Consider the following 25,026-nt stretch of genomic DNA (forward strand, 5'->3'; position numbering starts at 1 on the left):
TTGATGTTTCTCTTGTATATAACAAAAAAAAAATTAGATCTTGTTTTAAATTCCAATCTAAGATCTTTTGCTGTTAAAACAGATATCTAGGTTGTTTATAATCAGTCACTATTGTTTTTCTTTTTTGAAATGTCATCTTTTAAGTTTATATATATATATGTTTCTATATTTTATATTCTTGCTTTCTATTAAGGTAAAGTTTTTTTTGTTTTGTTTTGTTTTGTTTTTTGCTTTTTCAGCTGCATTCCATTGTTACCTCTATGATTAGTTACCTTCAAGCCGAGGCTGTCACTTCTTATGCTCATAAGGATAGCTTGTGCATCCCAGTTCCGGCTTTCTCATTCACAATCTTCTGGATATTGTTGTTGTTTGGGTTTGTTTTTAGGTCATTCTAACGCACAAAGTTCTGATTTGTAAGCTCTGCCTGTGTTGTAAACATCTTTAAAATTATATTTACCCCTTGGCTAAGGGTAAAAATTGGATGGATAAAAATTCTCTTTAACAATATTACCGTGGATATAGCAAAGCAAACTACAGCTATTAGCCTCAATCCTTTTTTTCTTTATGGGTTGGTGTTTTAATTTGCTTCACGTAGTCTTTAGCAGTTTGCAAGGCGTCTTTTATCAGATAAGTGTATAAGGGGCTCTGGCAGCAACAGATCTTTGCTGAGGATGTCACACATTTTAGAGCAGTTACCAGAACTCGATTTAACCTGAGGAAGCTAAAAACGGTAACCGCTTTCCTGTTTACGCTTGTTCAGGCCTCCGTCTGAGCAGGCTCCAACGCAGAGAAAGGAAACCTAAGCAGAATCGAAAGTAAATTGCCGACGGGCTGGTAGGGTTGATCTTGGCGCAGCTCTGGTCGCCCGCGGCCACCTCTCATTCCAAGAACCCTTAGTCCTCCTGTCTCCCCGCTTTCCAGTTGGACAGGAGGAGGAGCCATCTTCAACAAAGCCAAAAATGCGAAAGAAGAAGGCGCCCTCTCAGATACCTACCCAGCGTCTGACTTTATTAGGGTCGAGTGTCTTGAAAATGAATCGTATATTTTATGTTTAGTTGATTCAGGCAGGAGAGTAAATCTGGTTCTTGTTATTTTATCTTGGCAAGAGAGAACAACATCAACTTCTGGAAGGAATTTTGCATTTTATAATTCTAAAGGCTGTGTCAGTGTCGCTGATATTTTGCTTACAACGCACTCAACTTTGTATCGTATTATCGCTTTTATTCTGGAGGGCATTTTCTTTCAGGGCCAGCTGCTTTGTCCCTTATCCATGGCTGAGGCTCAGGAAATATTTACGGTTTTGATAGATTTCTACAAACCACTCATTTCGAAAGTTGTTGTTGTGCGCCCTCGACCCCATTGCGCTCACAGCCAGTAGAAGAAACAGTAGAACTCCCTCCTAAGGGAGTGTCCGAGACTGGGATCCTTCCGGAAGCTGCCCACGAAGCCCTTCCAGTTCCCGTACCTCTTGCAGAAGTAACTTCTTTTAAAGCTGTTAAGCAGTGGGTGGTCCTCTGAGGGGGAAGATGTCAGCTGTGGACGCTTCATGGGAAATGTTACAAAAAGACCTTGCATTCGGAGACAAAATGCTGGAGAAAGGATCAGGTAATGGAACTGATGAAATTTGAAAAGATAAAAGCACAGGGTAGGGGGAGCTTTTCTTCCACAGAAGCATGTTAGAAACTGCGTTTTAGGCAAGCTAACAGTCCACAGTCCACCTCCATAAAAGGGGTTAAGTTTTGGAGGGATGGAGGTGGGTGGGAGGAGAGGTGTGCGGAAGGAGAGGTGTATAATTTTTACTCAGTTATTGCATTGCTGTGTAAATTACTTAAACATTTCTGGAGCAGGAGAAATAGTCAATTAGATTACAAAAGGATGAGGAAAAAATGCTGTTTGTGTTTGTATTGTTAGTCCTCTCCTTTACCCAGGTCCCTGGCAACTTGCACCCCAGCAGGCTACATTATGATGTTAATAACAGGTCTTTTCTATCTTAGAGTGGATGGCAAACTCAGAGACTCCAACAATGCTGTAATTTACATACTAGCAAAAGGTACCCCAGCAAAAGCTGGGATTTTTGGTTTGTAGATTCTTTGTAGTTTAAAATGATAGGGGCGGGGGGGACGGGGATTCAGGGTTGGAGGTTGGGGGACCGAACCAGCAAATCTCTTAGCATGTTCAGTTTATGGCAAATTTGATGAGAAAGAGGAACAACATAATGGCTGTATGTTTGTACTTCTGTCTTCTGCTTGATAAAAATACACACACACACACACACACACACACACACACGTACATATACACATACATATACGTATTTTTCTTTCCTCCTCCTCACCTCCCTCAATTTGATTTTTTGTTTGGCAGCAGTGGTTACTGGATTTCTTGAAAAACAGGGTTCATGTTTACAAAAAACGAAGTTGTTAACTACTTCCAGTATTCAGCTAAGCCAAGTGCTTACGTAATGGAGAAACAAAATGACCAGTCAGAATGTTACACGTTGGAAATGTGAAATTTGTATGTAGAACTGTCTGAGTTTTTGTAAGTTAAGTTTTGTGGATCATGCAGCTAAGAATTAAAATTCGAGAAATAATATGGTTCATTATTTTGTTCTCCTAAGAGATAATTCCTAATACTATTTTTCCAACTAGAAATTTGAAGGTTACTGTGTTGAGAGTGTGATATAAGCAGCATGTGAATTTGGGGGGAGACAAGAAGAGGAGACAGCATAAGAAGTATACAAGAAAAGTAAGCAAGAGAGATTGTAACAAGGCAGAATGTACCAGCAGGAGCTAGATATAGGGAAATAAAGGGAAAGAGACAAGAAGGAATTTTAGGTAATTAATAAAAGGGGCAAGTAGGAGATTTACTGGGGATATTTAAGGGGAGATTTACATTTTACTCTTCTAATATTGGGAAAAAATTACAAAAGTCATGATATACTGAGTCTTTTAAGACACTTTGTTTTAATGTAGGACTGGAAAGAATGAAGATAAAGCTTTTTATATGGAGACAAAATCCAAATGACATTGTTTACCACTTAAAACCTTCCCATCCTGTATTTCATATATTCTTCCCTTTTTGGAATTTAACCACGACTCTCTGTTACCCTGGGGGATGTATGTGGAATGAGTAAAATGTGATGGTTAAAATAGAGTCAGCAAGAAATTGTTTTTTGTAAAGTATATACTTACATTCAATAAAATTCACCCCTTAGGTGCTCATTTCTATGAGTTTTGACAAACACATACAATCATGTAACCACCATTACAGTCAAGATAGAGAACTGTTCCATAACCCCCCAAAGTTCCCTCATGCCCCTTCATTGCCTTTCTCTGTCCTGCCTCCTAGCCTTTGGCAGTCCTGTTTTCTGTTCCTGTACTTTTGTTTTTCCAGAATGTCATATAAATGGAATCCTACAGTGGGCAACTTTGGAGCCTGACTTTTTGCTTTTTTAGCTTTAACACACAGAATTTATTTTCTCACAGTTTAGGAGGCTAAAAGTCTGAAATCATGGTGCTGGCTCTCAGGGAAGTCTCTGTCTGCTCTGAAGGAAGATCCTAGTCTCTGAGCTTCTGCTCCTCTGTGATCTTTGTTTTTTATTGTTGTAATTAAATGAAGTTTACATTTCAAGTTAGTCTCCCATACAGTTTTTTTTTTTTTTTTTAAGTATACATTGTTATGAGACCCTAATTGCTTACCCCATTCTGCTACAGCACACTCCTCCTTTCCGCCCCTGATTCCCTACGATCACTCAACCAGCTCCTAACTCTCTCTGCCTCCCCATCTCACCTCTGGACAGAAGCTGCCCCTTTTTGTATCTACTTGACTAAGAGGCATGCTCTTCACGAGTATCACTTTATGTCCCACAGTCCAGTCAATCCCTGTCTGAAGAGTTGGCCTTGGAAATTGTTTTAGTTCTGGGCTGATAGAGAGTCTAGGAGCCATGATGTCTGGGGCGCCACCAGTCTCAGACCATTAAGTCTGGTCTTCTTCCTAGAATTTGAGTTCTGTACCCCATCCTTCTACTGCTCCATCAGGGACCCTCTGTTGTGTTCCCTGTCAGGACGTTCTTGGTGGTAGCCGGGCACCATCTAGTTCTTCTGGTCTCAGGCTGATGAAGTCTCTGGTTTATGTGGCCCTTTCTGTCTCTTGGGCTAATACTTTCCTTGTGTCTTTGGTGCCCTTCGTTCTCCTTTACTCCAGGTGGTTGGGACCAATTGATGCATCTCAGATGGCCGCTTGCAAGTCTTTAAGACCCCAGACGCCACTCACCAAAGTAGGATGCAGAACATTTTCTTAATAAGCTTTGTTATGCCAGTTGACCTACATGTCCCCTGAAAGCATGGTCCTCAGAACCCCCATCCCTGCTACTCTGTCTAAGTATTTGATTGTATTCAGGAAACTTCTTAGCTTTGGTTTAGTCCAGTTTTGCTGGCTTCCCCTATAGTGTGTGTTGTCCTTCCCTTCACCTAAGATGATTCTTATCTACTATCTAGTTATTGAATAACCCTCACCCTCCCTACCCACCCCCGAAACCATCAAAGAATGTTTTCTTCTGTGTTTAAATCTTTTCCTGAGTTCTCGTAATAGTGGTCTTATACAGTATTTGTCCTTCTGTGACTGACTAAATTCACTCAGCATAATAACTTCCAGCTTCCACCATGTTATACGATGTTTCACAGCTTCATCGTTGTTCTTTATTGTTGTGTAGTATTCCATTGTGTGGATATACCATAATTTGTTTATCCATTCATCTGCTGATGGGCACCGAGGTTGCTTCCAACTTTTTGCTATTGTGAACAGTGCTGCAGTGAACATGGGTGTGCATATATCTGTTCGTGTGACGGCTCTTATTTCTCCAGGATATAGTCCAAGGAGCAGGATAGCTGGATCCTGTGGTACTTCTATTTCTAGCTTTTTAAGGAAGCACCAAATTGATTTCCAAAGTGGTTGTACCATTTTACATTCCCACCAACAGTGTATAAGTGTTCCAGTCTCTCCACAACCTCTCCGGCATTTATTCTTTTGTGTTTTTTGGATTAAGGCTAGCCTCGTTGGGGTGAGATGATATCTCATTTTAGTTATGATCTGCATTTCTCTAATGGCTAATGATCGTGAGCATTTCTTCATGTGTCTGTTAGCCACCTGGGTATCTTCTTTAGTGAAGTGCCTGTTCATATCCTTTGTCCATTTTTTATTTGGGTTATTCGTTTTTTTGTTGTTGAGGTTTTGCAGTATCTTGTAGATTTTAGAGATTATATGCTGATCGGATTTCTCGTAGCCAAAAATTTTTTCCCAGTCTGTAGGTTGTCTTTTGACTCCTTTGGTGAAGACTTTTGATGAGCATAAGTGTTTGATTTTTAGGAGCTCCCAATTTATCTAGTTTCTCTTCTGGTGCTTGTGCATTGTTACTTATGGTTGGTATTGTGTTTATGCCATGTATTAGGGCTCCTAGCATTGTCCCTATTTTTTCTTTCATGATCTTTATCATTTTTAATTTTATATTTAAGTCTTTGATCCATTTTGAGTTAGTTTTTGTACATGGTGTGAGGTATGGGTCTTGTTTCAGTTTTTTGCATATAGATATCCAGTTATACCAGCACCATTTGTGAAAGAGACTATCTTTTCCCCAATTAATGGACTTTGGGCCTTTGTCAAATATTAGCTGCTTATAGGTGGATGGGTTTAAATCTGGATTCTCAACTCTGTTCCATTGGTCTATGTATCTGTTTTTGTACCAGTACCAGGCTGTTTTGACTACTGTGGCCATATAATAAGTCCTAAAATCAGGTAATGTAAGGCCTCCCACTTTGTTCTTCTTCTTGAGTAATGCTTTATTTATTCAGGGCCTCTTCCCTTTCCATATGAAGTTGGTGATTTGTTTCTCCATCTCATTATAGAATGCGGGTGGAATTTGGGTCGGGACTGCATTTTATCTGTAGGTTGCTTTGGGTAGAGTTGACATTTTCACTATGTTGAGTCTACCTGTCCGTGAGCAAGGTATATTTTTCCACTTATGCAGGTCTCTTTTAGTTTCTTGCAGTAGCGTCTTGTGGTTTTCTCTGTATAGATCTTTTACATCTCTGGTTAAATTTATTCCTAAGTATTTTATCTTCTTGGGGGCTAGTGTAAATGGTATTAATTTGGTAATTTCCTCCTCAAGGTTCTCTTTCTTGGTGTAAAGGAATCCAGTTGATTTTTGTATGTTTATCTTGTATCCTGGAACTTTGCTGAAATCTTCTACTAGTTCCAGTAGTTTTCTTGTGGATTCTTTGGGGTTTTCTGTGTATAAGATCATATCATCTGCAAATAGAGATACTTTGACTTCTTCCCTACCAATCTGGATGCCCTTTATTTCTTTTTCAAGCCTAATTGCTCTGTTGAGCCTGACCTTTTCACTTAGCCTAATGCATTTGAGTGTCATCAGACCATAGGGTCACAGGAATAGGAAGCAAAAATTTTACGAGTGGGTCACTAGGAGTAATGGTTAATGGTGCCACTCCCATTTCCACTCCTTGATTCTTGAACTCATGAATCTTGGCTATGGGAGAAACAGCACCATATATTGGAGAACATTTCCCCAACCCTGGAAGGTATTGCCACCTAGCTGGTGCCATAACTGTGTCTTAAGAAGACCATTCCATCATTCTGTCAAGCCAGCTGCTTCAGGATGATGGGGAACATGGTAATACCAGTGAATTCCATGAGCCTGGGCCCACTGCTGCACTTCATTTGCTGTGAGGTGAGTCCTTTGATCCGAGGCGATGCTGTATGGGATAATATGATGGTGGATAAGGCATTCTGTAAGTGGACAGATGGTAGTTTTGGTAGAAGCATTACATGCAAGGAAGGCAAATCTGTATCCAGAGTGTCTATTCCAGTAAGAACAAAATGCTGCCCTTTCCATAATGGAAGTGGTCCCGTGTAATCAACGTGCTACCAAGCTGCTCGCTGATCACCTTGAGGAATGGTGCCATTTCAGGGACTCAGTGTTTGTCTCTGCTGCTAGTAGATTAGGCACTCAGCAGTGGCTGAAGCCAAGTTGGCCTTGGTGAGTGGAAGTCCATGTTGCTGAGCTCAGGCATAACCTCCATCCCTGCAACCATGGCCTCTTTGTTCATGAGCCCATGGGGCAATGACAAGAGTGGTTGGGGAAGGAGGATGACTGGTTTCCACAGAACATGTTATCTTATCCGCTTGATTATTAAAATCTTCCTCTGCTGAGGTCACGCTTTGGTGAGCATTCACATGAGACACAAATATCTTCACTTCTTCCGTCCATTCAGAGAGCTCTGTCCACATACCTCTTTGTCTCTAATTTTCCAATCGTCTTCCTTCCAGGTCCTGATGATCCAGCCAAACCATTGGCCACAGCCCATGAATAAGTATACAGTCACACATCTGGCCATTTCTCCTTCCAGGCAAAGTGATGAACAGCCAGGTGTACTGCTTGAAGTTCTGCCCATTGGGGGGATTTCACTTTACCACTGTCCTTCAGGGAGGTCCCAGAAAGGGGCTGTAGTGCTGTCACTGTCCACTATTGAGTGATGCCTGTATATCGTGCAGAATCATCTGTAAACCAGTCATGAGTTTTCTTTTCCTCAGTCAACTGATTGTAAGGAACTCCCCACGAGGCCATAGGTGCATACTAGGAGATGCAAGTTAATGTAACAGGAGTGGAGACCGTGGGCATTTGGACCACTTCCTCATGTAACTTATTGTGACTTCTGGTTCTGCTCGGGCCCAGTCTCACATATACCACTTCCATTTAATGATGGAGTGCTGCTATGCATGACCAACTTTATGACTCTGTGGATCAGACAACACCCAGTTCATGATGGGCAGCTCAGGCCACATGGTGACTTGGTGACCCATGGTTGAGCATTCAGTCTCTACCAAGGCCCAGTAACAAGCCAAAAGCTTTTCTCAAAAGGAGAGTAGTTATCTGCAGAGGATGTCAGGGCTTTGCTCCAAAATTCTAAGCGTCTGAGCTATGGTTCACCAATATGGGCCTGCCAAAGACTCCAAAACAGCACCTCTATCTGTCACTAACACTTCAGGCACCACTGAATCAGTTGGATGATATGGCCCAAGTGGCAGAGTGGCTTGCACGGCAGCCTGAACCTGTTGCACAGCCTTCTCTTGTTCTGGTCCCCACTCAAAACTAGCAGCTTTTTGAGTCACTTGATAAATAAGCCAGAGTTGTACACCCAAATGAGAGAGATGTTGCCTCCAAAATCCAAAGAGGCTGACTAGACATTGTGCTTCCTTTTTAGTTGTGGGAGGGGCCAGATGTAGTAACTTATCCCTCACTTTAGAAGGAATATATTGACATGCCCCACATCACTGGACCCTTAGAAATTTCACGGAGGTGAAAGGCACCTGAATTTTTGTCAGATTAATCCCCTACCCTCTAGCATACGAATGTTTTACCGGAAAGTCCAGAGTCATTGACACTTCTTTACTAGGTCGAATCAGCATAATGTCATCAGTGTAATGGATCAGTGTGATGTCTTATGGAAGGGAAAGGTAATCAAGGTCTCTGCAGACTAAATCATGACATAGGGCTGCAGAGTTGATATATCCCTGAGGAAGGACAGTGAAGTTGTATTGCTGGCCTTGCCAGCTGAAGGCAAACTGCTTCTGGTGGTCCTTTGAAACAGGTATAGAGAAAAAGTCATTAGGCAGATCAATAGCTGCATACCAGGTACCAACAAAAAAAGAAACTCGCTGCTGTCAAGTTGATTCCGACTCGTAGTGACTCTATAGGACAGAGTAGAACTGCCCATAGGGTTTCCAAGGAGCGGCTGGTAGATTCAAACTGTTGACCTTTTTTGGTTAGCAGCCAAATGCCTAACACAGTTCCACCAGGGCTCCCAAGACATGTATTAATTTGCTGAAGTAATGAAACTACATTTGGAACAGCAGTTGTGGTTGGAGTCACTGCCTGGTTAAGTTTTTGATAATCCACTGTCATTCTCCATCGGTTTTTTGCACAGACCGAATAAGTGAGTTGAATGGGGATCACCATACCTGCATCCTTTGAGTCCTTGATGGTGGCAGTAATCTCTGCAATCCCTCCAGGAATGCAGTATTGCTTTTGGTTTACTATTTTCCTAGGTAGGGGTAGTTCTAATGGCCTCCACTTGGTTTTTTCCTACCATAATAGCCCTTACTGCACTTGTCAGGGATCCAGTGGGGGGTTCTGTCAGTTGCTGAGTATATCTATTCCAATTATGCATTCTGGAACTGGGACTATAGGATGGGTTTGGGGACCCACTGGACCTACTGTGAAACGGACATGAGCTAAGACTCTATTAACCTGAAGTCCATATGTCCCCACTCTGACTTGTGGGCTACAGTGACGTTTTGGGAATCCTGGAATTAGTGTCAGTTCAGAGCCAGTATCCAGTAACTCCCAGAAAGTCTGCTTTTTTCCTTATCGGCAATCAACAGTCACTTTCAAAAAAGGCCGTAGATCCCTTTGGGGAAGGGTGGAAAAAAGATGAACAGTATAAATTTTTGGCAGTGTAGTGGGGTCCTTCCTCAAGGGAACCTGACCTCCCCTTCATTCAGGGGGTTTGAGTCTTTAAACTCGCTCAAGTCTGGGAATTGATTGTGGGGCTGTGACACTCTATTCTGGCAATTCAAGTTAGACTACTGTTCACTAGACCTAGAATTCTTTGCTTGTACAGATCAAGTATATATTTAGTAGATTTTCTATCTATTTCACTGCTAGGGACACCATGACTAAGTAGCCAACACCATAGGTCCATAGGAATGAGACTATTTCTGATTACTACTTTGACTCCGCTGTCCATTACGGTAACCACACCCACCTTATCTTTGTCGATTGAGTGCTGCCTCTTAGTCCCTACCACCACAGGATTCAATCAGCCCCATTGTAATTAGGTGTGTTAATTCAGTTAGGGCAGTTACCACTGTCAAATCTGGTTTACATAAAATAACAATCACAGCAGTCTTCGATGATCCTGGGGCTCTCTTCACAAATTTGTTCCTAACTGTTGTGGTAAAAGGTGTGTCCTCTGGGCACTCCATGTTTGGGTCTGTGGTCTAACCTGATAAATCTCCTCTAGCATGCCAATTTCCTGAAGCCTTTGGTTACTTTCTTCTACAGTATATACCAAGGCAGGTCTGGTTTTCAACTTGATTTAGTGTTAGCTACCATGTAATCCATGCTTCAGCAACTCAACCAATTAAATTATTAGATCCTTTCCTAACCTCTCGAGCTGAAACATTGAATGAAGAACCTATGCTTAGTAGGCCCATATCAGTAAACTCAGCCTAATCCATCTTTATGTTCCTTGCATCCTTAATAGCCATTCGCATACATATTCGCAGGTTTCTGCTTGTACATATTAGAAAAGTCAAGCAGTTCTTTTGGAGTGTAGCATACCTCTTCCTGGGTCACACTTTGTACTTCACCTTTTGGTCTTGCTGGGACTTAAGTCTACTTACAGGTCTAGAAGCCAAAATGGGTGATTGGAATGTGTTTTGACAACATTCAGCATTTTCTTGTAAGGCATCTGCCTCAGGCGATGTCCCACGCAATGACTCAGACAAAGGCTTTTCAGACACAGCTGGGTTAATCTCATCAGATGGGGGTGGAGGGGATAATGGTTTTATTGGGTAGGGTGGTTTAGCAGACAAACAAAGAACAGTCTCTTCAGATGGGCGTGAGATGGCTGGTTCTGTTGGCTCAGTATCCTCAGCTTTCTGATTATCTGCCCATATGTGCCAATCCCAAGCTTCAGGATACCATTTCTTCCCTATCAATGCCCTCACTTTAACTTCAGACACCTCTCAAGGTTGGCAGTTGAGGTGGTGTTGTAATTCAGCCACTCTATGATAAGACTCTGGTTTGGTTTTCATCAATGTCATCTCTGTAATAACAAGAAATAAGGCTTTCTTTTAAGGCACAAGTGAAAACTTTGAAGTCATTTATGCAGCACTTGAGCTTTGACTCTAAAGCCCTGACCTCATCTCTGTCTTTCACCTCGTTGTCTAGTGAAAGTAGGACCAATCAACCAGCTTCCTTATACTTCTCCTTATTACAAAATTATAGAAAGGTATCAAACATGCAGTCACCTAGAGCCTTGCTTCTCACCAATACTTAATCTATTGGTGGTGACACCGCGCATATTTCTATTGCCACCTCACTCCATGAATTAGCAGAGACCTCTTTGCTACTGGAAGCAGAGTCATCAACATCTTTAAGACTAACCAGACTTGAGAACCAATTTAGAAAACTCATCCTTACAATTTTGTTTCTCTAAAACCACTCTCAGTACCAAATGTTTTAGGCTGAGTTTTCTAGAGAAGCAAAACCAGTGAAGCGTCCATATGTATGTATATATATATAGAGAGAGAGAGAGAAAGAAAGAGATTTATATGAAGGAAATGACTTATGTGGTTGTAGTTACAGGAAGGTCCCAAGTCCGTGAGTCAGGCTGGAGTCTTCTCCCAACTCACGTAGCTGCAGAGGCTGGTAAACCTAAGATCCTGACCATGGATGCCTGATGAATGCCAAGATCGGCAGCCAAGCTGCTAGCTCAAGTCCCAAGAACTAGAGGTCAGATGAACAGAAGCCATCTGCAGGATACAGAGCAAGCAAAAGCCAGTGACCTTTGCCAGAAAGTCCATCTATATTGGATGCAGGCCACACCCCCAAGGAAACTCCGTTTCAACCGTTTGGCTACTCATAGAAGATCTCATCATGGAGGTGATCCCATTATATCAGATCTCATCGTGGAGGCGATTACATCATTATATGACTGCCAAACTACATCATAACCCCAAATCACTGAGAATCATGGCCCAGCCAAGTTGACACACAACCTTAACAATCACAGAGTCCTTTGTTAAGTTAACGAAGGTCCCTTCAATTCCTGATTTGCTGACCGTTATCATGGATGAACATGAAATTTTGTCACATACTGTCTTAGTTATCTAGTGCTGCTATTAACAGAAATAGCACAAATGGATGGTTTCACAAATAGAAATTTATTCTTTCATAGTTTAGGAGGCTAGAAGACTGAATTCAGGGTGCTGCCTCCTAGGGAAGGCTTTCTTTCTGTGTCAGTTCTGGGGGAAGGTGCTTGTCATCCATCTTCCCCTGGTATAGAAGCTTCTCAGCACAGGGACCCCAGGTCCAAAGGATGCACTCTGCTCCCGGTGCTTTTTTCTTGGTGGATTGCGATCCCTCTTCCCTTTTGCTAGATTTTTACTAGATTCTGCTAGTCAAAAGAGATTGACTCAAGTTACAGCCTAATCCTGTAGATTGAGACCTACCTCATGAACATAACTGCCTTTAATCCTGCCTCATTAACATCATAGAGGTTAGGATTCACAACACATAGCATAATCACATCATGTCAAAAAATGGTGGATAACCACACAATACTGGGAATCATGGCCTAGCCAAGTTGACATACATTTTGGGGGGACCCAGTTCAACCTATAACACATGCTTTTTTTCATTTATTAGGATGACCATATGTTTTTATTATTATTATTTTATTCTCTCATTCTGTTACTATAATGAATTACATGTGATTGATTTTCTAATGATGCCCTCAATATATGTAACCAGGTCTCAGAATTACGGAGGTAAATCTGGATTATTTATATGTTTCTTTTTCATCCAAATTTTTTTCTCGTCCCTTTTAATTTTTTACTCTCTCATTAGCTCTTACTGCAATAGTTTGAAAAGAGGGCCCTTATCTCTAGCCCTCTTTGGGCCATGGCTGTCCTTTATGGAGCAGGACCTTATGTGAAAGACATTGACAATAGGAAAGTTGAGGTCCAGTTGAGTTTAGAGGTTAATTCTGTGATAAATTTAGATTCTTTTCTCTCTAAAACCTTTATGATGACATTTATGTTTTACAGGTAGAAGAAAATGTTTAACAATTACATTCTCTGTAACACTTGCCAAAATCTTGTGTTGCCTCCTCGTTATTATGTTCCTGACTTCAACTGTGGTTGCACTTTCTGTTATCATAGTGGGTAAGTTACTTGTTCTCCAAATTTTACAATATTCTCTACACATTTAGATTATCAGCACATATGTATTGAGCTCCATGATGTGCTAGGCACACTGTGAAGTGCTTGAGATATATCAGTGAACAAAATACACAGAATTCTCTGTTCTCATAGAAGTTGCATTCTATCAGAAATACTCACAGGTAATAAACTTAATAAATATGGGTATGGGTGGAATAGGTTGCAGTATACGTAGGTAGGCCAATGTAGCAAACCCTTTGAGAAATTTTGGTAAACTCTTGAAGGAGATGAAGGAGTTAGCCATGTAGCTAATTGCACGTATTCAAAATTGACCCCAGAATAGGAAGTGGGTAAACAGATAAAAGAGATGATAACATTTATTTATTACAATCCATTGTGATTGTCTAACTCTTAGAGAGAAAACAAGAACCTGTCTTAGACGTCTCTGTATGTGCTGCCTGTCCAGAAAGCTGGATTGGATTTAGAGGGAAGTGTTACTATTTTTCTGAAGAGACAAGGAATTGGACATTCAGCCAGACCTTCTGTGCCTCCATGGAAGCTAGTCTTGCTCAGTTCGAAATCCTGGAGGAACTGGTAAGAATTTTTTTTGGATCACATTCTCTGTTGAATACTTAGCCCTCTGAGGAGCTGAACTGAAGAGGATGAAAGCTGAATGATATAATACAGAAGGATTCCTGGCCAGACAGGCTTTAGGGCAATGGATGCACCTTTGGGTCTGACATTCGTTGAGGATATATTCATGCCTGGAACCCTATGAGGCATTTTAGATACATTCATTTAATTCTTATAGCTAATCTGTGGATTAGATGTATTTATTAGTTGTATTTTTCCAATTTCACTAATAAATGTAATTAAATATAATAAAATAAATACAATAAATCATACAATTTATCATCCAAACTGGGACATTTTGGGAAGTGAAAGTGAGCATTATGAAATATTATGCAGTAACAACAGGCATAAATAAACTGGGACTTTTCCAGATAAATTGGGATATGTGGTCACTTTAAATAAAGTAACTAATGAAGATCAGGTATTAAATGATATAAGCTGAGAATTGGACACTAGTCTGACTCCAGTGTCTGTGCTTCTCAATTACACCATACTGCCATCCAAAAAGAGAAGACTGTAAGGAAGACAGACTTAAGAGCGATATGAGAAAAAGAGATGAATGTTTTCACTTTGTGTTTTATAATAGAATTTCCTGAAGAGATACAAAGGTCCTTCTGACCACTGGATTGGCCTTAGCAGAGAATCACCACGTCACAGCTGGAAGTGGACAGATGGCACTGAACATAATAACTCGTATGTTTTGAGACTTCTCTTCCTTCTACTATGTTAATGTGTGGTTGTGCATGTCAGTTGTGTTTATGAGACAAGAAATTTAATGTCATGTAAAGCTCACTGCAGTATGAGGTAGGAAATACAGATCCTTTTTTTTGCTCTTCCATTTACTAGCTGTGGCTTTGGGAAAACATTACTTACTGCAATTACAGTTGAAATCTTTAATGTGATGATGGCATTTGATAAAGTTCTTACTCTCATCCATTGACTGAAAACTTTTCTTTGCTGAAATCCCTATTTAGAATGTAGAGACAACAATTGATGCACAGCGAGGGTTTAAAAATCCTAGGAAACCACTGAAGAATTGATATCAAGGCTACTAAGTCCACTCTTCCAGCTGCTGCATCCATTCATAAAAGGAAGATCACTAGGGAATCTATAGAGATCTTTCTAAAATTTTATCGCCAGAAGAAACCTATTAACAGTTCCTTGGGTAATGAATATTTCAATGAGATATTTTGAATGTAACCGTTTTATTGAAGATATATTGTGCGAGTCCAGTCATCTCCATCAATCAAAGTTAAGACCTTTTAGGAATTTGCCAGCAAGTAAAATTTTTTATTTTCACATATTTATGAAGCAGTTCAGAAGAAGACTGAAAATAATCTTCATTGAGGGCCATACACGGTAACAGTCTATTTGGGTGCAACAGTAAACACCAGTTGAATACCTAAACAACAACATACCTGGGTATGCTATGGATGAATGATAAATTGTGATATTTAAGCAGGGCCCTTGAGAATATAAAAGGAACTAAATAGAGAAATGACGTGAGATATTAAGGAGCCATATTAATGACAGACTTTTGGTTTTCTTTTATTGGCATAAAAAACATCTAGAGGGGGGGTTTCTGAAGATTACAGTGGAGGAGCTAATGTAGATGTCCAACCTATGAATAATTAGTGTTTTTGTGTTTTGTTTTAGGTTTATCATCAGAGGAGTTGGAGAACGTGCCTACCTGAATGACAATGGTATCAGTAGTGCCAGGATATACACAGAGAGGAAATGGATTTGTAACAAGCAAAACAGTTATCCCCAGAAGTGTCAAATTGCTTCAAGATGTAAATAGAGAATTATCCAAAGCACGTGAGAAAGATGCATTGTAATTTGTTACATACAGTTGCAGATCCATTTTTATGGTCCACCAAAAATAGTACCAGTATGTGTTCATAATATCTATTGACACAAAGGATACAGACTGTTTCTGTAGTGTAGTGGTGATCACATTTACCTCACAAAGGATGCAAACTATCATAAAAAACCTACTGCCGTTGAGTTGATTCCAACCCATAGCAACCCTATAGGACAGAGTAGAACTGCCCCATAGGGTTTCCAAAGAGCAGCTGGTGGATTCGAACTGCCAGCCTTTTGGTTAGCAGCCAAGCTTTTAACCACTGTGCCCCCAGGACTCCAAAAACTAGGAGGAGCCCTAAACAGGGATTTGGAACAGCACGATTCTAAATTAAGTGTCTGATGAGTTGATGAGTCGGAATCAACTTGACGGCAATGGGCAATGGGTTTTGATGAGCTGATAATTTTAATTTGATTCCAGAGTATAATACATATCAGCAAACTCCACCTTTATGACTAGATATAAAACTTACTGAAATATCTTTTCCTATACAGACAGTCCTTGCTTTGCACACATGAAGTTATAAAAATGACCATGCTATAACACAGCTTATAAAGACAATGCTCTACATTCTACCTTGGTGAGTAGTGTCTGGGGCCTTAAAAGCCGGTGAGTGGCCATCTAAGATACTCCACTGGTTTCATCCCTTCGGGAGCAAGGGAGAATGAAGAGAACAGGATACAAGGAAAAGATTAGTCCGAAGGACTAATTGTCCACAGCTACCAAGGCCTCCACCGGACTGAGTCCAGTACAGCTAGATGGTGCCCGGCTACCACCACTAACTGCGCTGACCAGGATCACAACAGAGGGTTCTGGACAGAGCTGGAGAAGGATGTAGAACATCATTCTAACTCACAAAAAAGAAGACCAGATTTACTGGCCTAAAGGAGACTGGAGAAACCCCGAGGGTATGGCCCCCAGACACCCTTTTAGCTCAGTGGTGAAGTTATCTCTGAGGTTCACTGTTCAGCCTGGGAGTGGACAGCCCCATAAAACCAAATGAGACTAACGAGGTACAGTAGTCCAGTGACAAGGGCCGGAAGGCAGAAGGGGACAAGGAAGCTGGTGATAGGGAACCCAAGGTTGAGTAAGGATAGTGTTGATGTGTTGTGAGATTGTTAACCATTGTCATAGGGCAACATTTGTGGTGACTGTTAAATGAGAAACTATTTTGTTCAGTAAGCCTTCATCTTAAGTGAGAATAATAGCACAATTGGAATAGCGTAGTCAATGTCACTGAACTGTGCATGTAGAAATTTTTGAAATAGTGTGTATCTTTGGTTATGTGTATCTTTGGCTAGGTTGAGAAGTTAGAGGGTTGACATGTTGTGGGGTTGTTAACCAATGTCATAAAACAATATGTGTACTACTGTTTAATGAGAAACTATTTGTTCTGTAAGCCTTCACCTGAAGTACAATTAAAAAAAAAAAAAAAAATGACCATGCTAGCTGAAACCATGCAAAAAGATCTTAGCAATCAATGAGAAAAATTATGATTGTTCTGTGACCTTCAAAAAGAAAGAATGATGCTTTCATAGCTGTAAGACTCTGCCCTGTTTGCTTAGTTTCTGTTAACTTTTTCACAAAGAAATCTAGATTTCTACAGAAATCTGAAAACTAAAAAGCAAGATTTTATATTGATAAACTCTGTGAGTGACTAATTCATAAATATAAAAGTTGAGTCAAATTGTGACCCTAACTGACCGACTATTCTTTTACAAACTAGCTTCTGAACCACGTACTTAAAGCATGGACTCCATTACTTTACAGCTGTGACCCTGATAAATTACACAGCCCCTCAAGGAGAGTTCCCTCACATGAAAAATGAGTATAATAATACCAGTTTCACTGGCTAATTTTAAGATTCAAGTGAGAGTACACACGAAAATCTCTTGCCACTGTGTCTGACTCATAGCAAATGCTTAATATTAATTGTTACTCTCTTGTTACTGCTCAGTGAAAATAAAAGTAAAAATAACAGCAGTCATTATGCCACTAGTGTGAAAACATATAAATGCATTCATTTGTTCCTGCTCACAGAGCTGTGTTAATCAGTTTGTAATGCTTCAGTGGAAATCCCCACTGGTTGAATTGATGATTCACATGCGGGAAGTGTTCCTTCTTAGGAACAAGCCTGCAAAAGTACCTGGCACATAACCTTTATGACAGGCAATCTACACACTTTGGGACTTACCCATTGTTACTGTTTGAATATATCTCGATTCATTCTTTACAATGCAACCAAAGTGACAATTCTAAACCAAAATATGATCAGGCTGCTCCCTCGCACACAATCTTCCAGTGGTTTCTCCTTTATCCTCAGTATAAAGCATAACTCTTAATCAAGGTCTTGTAGTATAATCATGTCACTGCTTTCCTTCCATCTTCTGTCAGTCTTTCTCTTCATAGTCCCTATGCCCCAGACTTGACACCAAAATAAAAAATGGACAAAATAAATAACATACATGCTAAGTTTCCTGCTAGTGTACAGCATCCAAGCTTGTGGAAGGGCCCCAGAAGGTTCACTTTGTCAAGTCAGAGAGCTTGTACAGGAACTCCATGGTGTTCATGTCCATTAGTAATCATATTGCTGTTTTAGAAATTCTAGAAGTAATCAAGGCAGCCATCCGTGAACAACTGGGATTATAGTCACCAATGGCTACAGTTCCAAAGAGCTCTAAATTCCAGTGCAGGGGAGGAAACATCTGTTTTTGGAACATTCTTTGACAGAGGAGAGCAAATTTGGGCATGGCAAGTGGTTACAGAGCTGCAGCCACAGAAAGGATGTTTATTGCTATAATTTCCTTGTCTCAAAGGCAGGGAACGCAGAAGACTATTAGCTATATTCCATGGTACAGAAGAGTTATATGTGTTTTAAGAAAACTGATCACAAACTATTAAATGTAAAGACAAGTTTAAAAAATACACAACGGAAAACTGATTCATTCATTTAATAGGTATTAATTGGGTGCATATAATATGCTAGAAGCTATACAAAGGCCTGAGAACATAATGAAGAAAAGGTCACTGTGGTCTCTCTCTACATGTAGCTACATTCTGACAGGGAAGTCAGAAAATTGATTAAGTATTAGCAACACAATGTAATGAGGTTTGTTGTTGTTGTTAGGTGCTATCCAGTCCGTTCTGACTCTTAGCGACCCTATAAGACAGAGTAGAACTCCCCCATAGGGTTTCCAAGGAGCAGCTGGTGGATTTGAACTGCTGATCTTTTGGTTAGCAACTGAGCTCTTAACCACTACCCCACCACGGCTCCGTAAAGAGGCTTAGATTGGGGAAATAACAGATCAGTGAGAACACAGGGAATGAGAAAGAGAATGTAATCTAAGGATCAGAAAGCACATCCATGGAAGGTGATGATCGATCTACGACTGAGGATGAGCAGACCAAACATCTTCTCTGTAGTTGCAGCTCTCTTTACCCCACTTGCCATGCCCAAAGTCAATCCCCTCTGTCAAAGAGTGTTTTGGAACTCTTTGACAGAGAGCTGCAAGCACAGCGATGACATAAGTTCTATTTAAACACAGGTGAAGTCAGCTCTCACTGTACTAATGTTCTGATTATGAAATAAATAAACAAGAAATAGTTTTGATGTTTGCTCAATGATAGTAGAGATAAAACGTATTTATAGTGGGTGTTTCTCAGCAAGTAAAATGGATTTAGTGCCAGGATTAAAATTTTTTTATGCATGGTATTTCGTTTTGCAAATTGGTTACTATTCTAGTCAGAACCTGCCTTGTAGAATCTTTTCGAATACAGTGTATAGTAACCCGATAGGGCTGAGAAACTTCTAGAGCAGAGGTAATCAAAGAATTGGTGGAGAGCAAGAAACAAACAAACTCGAAGTAATAAAATGGAAAAGGAAAGAAGCCAGGGCAAAAGAAGTGAAAAACAAAGAGAGATACTCGATTTATTGCGACAGGAAATCAGAGGGAAAAAATGAGACCAAGACTTTAGGTCAGGACAAGAAGATGTAGACTCATTTCTCCCTGATCCTCACCTGGAAACAATGCAGGAAACAATAGGGGGGTGGGGGTGGGGTGGGGGAGACTTTGAACAGTGTTAACAGAAAGGTGGGAATTCCTGGGTGGTAAACAAAGTTAACAGGCTTGGCTTCTAACAAAAAAGTTGGAGGTTAGAGGCTACCCAGAGGTGCTTCAAAAGAAAGGCCTGGTGATCTACTTTTGAAAAATCAGTCATTGAAAACCCTATGGAACACAGTTCTACTTCTAACACACACGGGGTCTCCATGAGTCAGAGTTGTGTCAACAGCAATTGGTTTTTAAGAGCAAGGTGAGCTGGTTTGTAACCCCAAGACTGGAAGACTAGCACAGAGGCAGAGTGTCCTATGTCTCCTCCATCCCCCACCACACCCAACGCGGAAGGGCATGGTCCACACCCAGTGTTTCCAGACCTCAAACTGATAATAAAAGGCAGCCCAGATTTCTTCCCTGGATTGACGAGAGTCTCATTGACAAGACCAGGCAAGTCCCACAGTACCAGCCAAGGGAATCTGTCAGGAGCACCTTTGTCAATAAGTGGCCAGAGAAAGTACTTTTTTCCCTCTCAGGCCTGAGACTTCCTTTTCTCTGCTGGAGACACGACATATTCAAAGATACCAGCAAGGCGGGTACTGTCAAAACAAGCACATGGCCCATGTCCTCTGTGGGCTATCTCCATGGGCCGGAGACTCCCTTCTCCTACAGTGAGTAAGCAGACTAGCATGGGAAAATCTCCTTCTGCCCTTTCAAGAAGTATCAGCAGAGATCAGGGGACCAGGGCCCCAGGGACACCAGATAAACCAAAATTGCACTGCAAAGCTTTGAAAATTAGTTTTGCTGGAACTGCAGCCCACAAAAATTGGTCAGCACTTGCATGCTAAATCTAAACAGGATGACTGCCTGTTAAAATAAAAAATGTAAATAAGACCCAGAGTCTTCAAATATAACTGCCAAAATGTCAAGGATACCATAGAAAATAACCCCTCACACCAAGAACCAGGAAAACCACACCTTGATTAAAAACTCAGAAAACTAGGAATAGAGAGGAACTACCTCGACTCTATAAAGAATATCTATAAATAAATCTATATATAACCTCATACCTAAGGGTGAAAGGCTAAATGCTTTCCCCATAATATCAGGAAGACAGCAATAATGTTCTGTCTCACTGCTAGTATTCAACATCACACTGGAAGTTCTAGCCTGTGCAATATTTGTTGTTAAGGTGCGGTCAAGCTGATTTTAACTCATAATGACCCCATGTGATGGAGTAGAACTGCCCTATAGAGTTTTGTAGGCTGTATTCTCAACAGGAACAGATCAATAGGTCTTTCTTCAGAGGAGCCACTGGGTGAGTTTGAGTCACTTACCTTTCAGTTAGCAGCTGAGTACTGGGCAGTAGCACACTGCCTTTGCTCAAAAGGACCCTACATTAGGTTTAATGCTCTACCATCAATGTCTTGAAGTTCTTAATAATTTTTGAACAAGGTGCTCCACATTTTTATTTTTCAATCCTACGTACCTAGAGAGAAAGTGTGAGTGTGTGTGTGGGTGTGTGTGTGTGGAGTGGTTGGGGATTAGAAAGTGGCCATCTTTGAGGGGGCATTATTATGCCTACAATATATGCTTAAACAACTAGCAAGCTAGAGAATGGTATTTGGGTTGGGGTGCTTTAGCTTCAAAGAATGTGTTCTTTCATATTATAGTATACTGCCTTTTACATTCCTGTCATATTGAATATCTTTATCATTTTTTCTGTTGTCAAAGGCAAACAGCCCCAAGGGAAGTAGGGCACAGTTCAACTGGGAGGGAGTCATTGCCGAGAATTCTTACTGTTTAACTTTGTATCGGTCTGCTGTTCTACTAAAGCAAGACCAGATTATTTTTTTTTAGTCAGTTGAGATAGTCTCTGCTCTTGAGTAATCATGGGGAAAAAACCCAAAACTTACTGGGGCTTTCTTGTTTCCTTCTACATCAAATTATTCACTAATTCTGCCTCCTAATATCCCCAATTTAAATAATCTTTTTTTTTTTTTTTTAGAAAAGAAGGAAATCTCCTTACTAAATTTAAATTACTTCATTGTTTTCTTACCCATCCTCACGGTAACTCCTTAGAGACCATGTGAATACATGTTACTGTATCATATATAGTATCAGCTATGGGCACAGGGTTGCAAAAGAAAGTAATCAGAGTAATACAGCTTAGAGGTTATAAAATTTACATAGTTTAACATAGGTCTTTTTTACAACTGGAAAATTATTTTTTCACTTTCCTCATTTCATAATTTGTGTTCAAATACTATGTAGTGCCTTTTCTCTAGGTCTAATCAAATATGAGGAACTCTGGTGGCGTGGTGGTTAAGGGCCAGCTATTAACTAAAAGGTGGGTGGTTCTAATCCACCAACCACTCCACAGGAGAAAGATGTGGGAGTCTGCTTCAGTACAAATTCCAGCCTCAGAAACCCTATGGGGCAGCTCTATTCTGTCCTATAGGGTTGCTATGAGTCAGAATCGACTCCACAGCAATGGGTTTAGTTTTTTTTCTCAGAGAAAAGCTTCCCTGGCTTATGTGCTTAGCCTAAGTGCTCTCATAATACCTTACTTGCTGCTTTTCCCAGCTTGTTACAATGAGTCATATTTACCTATATATTTACTTTTCAGGTTCCTATCAATTAAGTTCTTTTAAGGAAGGGGCTCCTCTTGTTCATTATTATGGATTCAGAGGCCACCTGGCATGTTGCCTGAAAGATATGAGATGCTAAAAATATGTGCTAAATGGTAAAAGAACGTTCACATTGTTAGGACTCCATGTAGTTATCTTTAGTTTCGTTTTCTCATAATGAGAAACAGTTACAGCAATGTAGAAACCGAGAGATCTTATATTAATAGACTGTGACTAAACCACATGTGCAATGTGAGGTAATTTTCAACCTTTACTAAACGATTACCAGAGTCTGTGTTTTCCAAACTAGTTTCCAAATGAGATTATTTAATCATGGGCTGTCATTTGCTGTGAACTTTGACAGACTACTTAATGCTTCACCTAAGGAGCTCATCTGAAAAAGAAAAGAAATAATATCAACCTCATTATCTACTTTTACTAATTAAATGAGAACACATACTTAAATCTCTTATCATTGTGTCTGAATCATAGCAATTTATAGTAAACTGCAGCTTCTATTGTGTCTTGTCATGATGATAATAGGTAACATCATTAGTTGTGCCATCAGTGTGGGGATTTCCAGATGATGTAAAATTTTCAAGGCTTATCTGCTGTCCCCTTTAAACTGACCCTAAATCGTAAAAGAATGCTAAAAGTATAAGCCTGATAGCTCACATCCACTTGTGTCTATGGTAACACAGCTTAAGAGAGACTAAATTTCTGCTGAGAACTAGAAGAGCCAGATTTAAAAAAAAAAAAAAAAGTCTTTGAAAGTATTGGAGACATTTCAAGGCAATTAAAGGAGGAGTGAAGATACTGGAAACAAAGAAGCAATAGAGAAGTGATCCTACATCTGAGAGCCACTCTTCTCCTAGTGGCATCTTGGCAATGGGTCAGATGCTGAGAACCTGGGCAGAGAGACCTGCTGTGATGGTTAAGATTATGTGTCAACTTGACTGGGCCATGATTCTCAGTGTTTTGACAGTCATGTGATGTGGTCACTTGCCTGTTGAGATATGATACGTGATCACCCCCATGATGGCAACAGCTGTGAGTAGCCAATCATTTGAAGGGGAGTTTCCTTGGGCATGTCGCCTGCATCGACTGTGGGTGGACATTCTGTCAAGGTTTGGGGGCTTTTGCTTACTCTGGATCCTGACCTGCTGATCTTGGGTTCACCATCCCCTACAGCTATGTGAATCAGGAGAAGCCTCTATTCTGACCCACGGACTTGGAATGTTACAACCTGTACAACTTTGTGACCCATTTCCTTGATATAAGTCTCTCTCTTTATATATATATGTATATGCTTTACTGGTTTCACTTCTCTAGAGAACCCAGCCTAAACACCTGCCTTGGAAAGATACAAATCTCTGCCAAGGCACTTGAAGGATCAAAATCCTGAAGAGAAGAGAGGGCCGGAGAAGTGAGCTCAATACATTTTCCTCAAGTCATTTGACAAGACAATAAACTTCACAGAGCAAGAGGCTAAGAAGAAAAATTTGAAAAGCAAGATGGTGTTGAGGAGATAAAAATTCAAATTCAGGCCTTGACAAGAAGGAGCTTTAATAAAAACCCAAGCTTTGGGGTGCAATATTGAAGAATTCTATGGTCAAAATATTCAATGATGCAGGAATCATCAAAAGTAGTTGGAAGGAATACACAGAATCACCGTACTGAAAAGAATTGGTCGACATGCAACTATTTCAGGAGGAAGTAAAAACAGACCAGAGGGTCCACACCCAGCCTGCAAGAAGCCAATCTCTCAGATGCTGTTTTGAGAGGATGAAAGAGTTTATTTCACAGGCTAGCAAGCGGGAACACAGAGGTATCTACCTCAGATTGACTTCCTTGATTTGAGGAAGCATTCACATTTTATAATTATACATATTCATATACGGGTGGAAGAAGGCAGTGGGCAGGATCAGGAAGTTCTAGCTATTCATAGTTTCTTCTGATTATTTATTAACTGGCAGGACCAGGACTTGGCACGGAAGCAGCTGACGGACATTTTGCTTTTGAAATAGGCTCGGCTACTGCAGATGATGTACGTAAGTCTGGTGATTTAAGTTCCTTGACATGAGTCTTTTGGTTCCTTAACCTGAGTTTTGAGCATGCATGGGGGGTCTGGAGTCGTCTGTCGGTCACCCCTGTCTGCTCTGTACATGTCTGAACTCCTTAAACTGGTTAAATCTGGATCTGTCAGGAATTCTCTAGAGAGTCTGCAAAACAAGTTAGAAAAAGTGAGTGACGTAGAGGGGAGGTGACTAGGAATAGCCTGATAATAGATGAACTACTAATTAATTAGGGTTTTTTTCAATCAGGTCCCCTACAGTAGCATGTGATCAAGAACTGATGGTATTGAAGGAAGAAGTCCAAGCTGCACTGAAGGCATTGGTGAAAAACAAAGCTCCAGGAATTGATGGAATACCGGTTGAGATGTTTCAACAAATGCATGTAATGTTGGAAGTGCTCACTCATCTATACCAAGAATTTTGAAAGAGAACTACCCGGCCAATCGACTGGAAGAGATCCATATTTGTGCCATTCAAAGAAAAGTGATCTGGAGGCAGGGCCAAGATGGCGGGGTAGTCAGACAGCTTCCTATATCCCTCTTACAACAAAGACCTGGAAAAACAAGTGATTTGATTGTATATGAATATCTAGGAGCCCTGAACAAGGCAAAGTTGAGGAATCAGAGTGAGTGGCAGGTGGAGAGGGAGACGGTTCAGAAGAAGTGAGGAGGCCAGACCAGAATCAGCTGGAGCCGCTGCTCTTTAGCCCCAACCGGCTCCAGGTGCACAGTGAAGTGGGCATACAGTTC

The 25,026-nt window shown here is 40.6% G+C and overlaps 1 protein-coding gene across 5 annotated transcripts; it reads left to right on the plus strand.

Moving 5' to 3' along the window:
• Nucleotides 1-229: 229 nt before the first annotated feature.
• LOC101351011 (C-type lectin domain family 2 member F) lies at nt 230-24,572 on the plus strand. Of its 5 annotated transcripts, XR_002825752.1 has the most exons (8): nt 230-1,605; nt 1,995-2,077; nt 12,910-13,026; nt 13,439-13,617; nt 14,243-14,349; nt 15,313-15,474; nt 24,179-24,249; nt 24,527-24,572. XR_002825752.1 is itself a non-coding variant. In XM_023741551.1 (7 exons), the coding sequence occupies exons 1-6, from the start codon at nt 1,547-1,549 to the stop codon at nt 15,455-15,457; spliced, it is 690 nt and encodes a 229-aa protein (XP_023597319.1). In that variant the 5' UTR covers nt 230-1,546; the 3' UTR covers nt 15,458-15,474; nt 24,179-24,483. The 5 variants fall into 5 exon arrangements, 4 of the variants coding, with proteins under 4 accessions (XP_023597319.1, XP_023597318.1, XP_023597320.1 ...); XM_023741551.1 differs by lacking the exon at nt 24,527-24,572 and having other exon boundaries at nt 24,179-24,483; XM_023741550.1 differs by lacking the exons at nt 24,179-24,249; nt 24,527-24,572 and having other exon boundaries at nt 235-1,605; nt 15,313-15,898.
• Nucleotides 24,573-25,026: the final 454 nt, after the last annotated feature.

This window comes from Trichechus manatus, unplaced genomic scaffold (assembly GCF_000243295.1).
Source record: "Trichechus manatus latirostris isolate Lorelei unplaced genomic scaffold, TriManLat1.0 scaffold00182, whole genome shotgun sequence".
NCBI classification, from domain to species: domain Eukaryota; kingdom Metazoa; phylum Chordata; class Mammalia; order Sirenia; family Trichechidae; genus Trichechus; species Trichechus manatus.

What these genes read in the sequence shown, in the direction of transcription:
- LOC101351011 (XM_023741551.1), top strand. Translation starts at nt 1,547, where the DNA reads ATGGGAAATGTTACAAAAAGACCTTGCATTCGGAGACAAAATGCTGGA. An exon ending in ACTTTCTGTTATCATAGTGG is followed by an intron (nt 13,027 to 13,438) that starts GTAAGTTACTTG and finishes TCTAACTCTTAG; the next exon opens with AGAGAAAACAAGAACCTGTC. An exon ending in TCGAAATCCTGGAGGAACTG is followed by an intron (nt 13,618 to 14,242) that starts GTAAGAATTTTT and finishes GTTTTATAATAG; the next exon opens with AATTTCCTGAAGAGATACAA.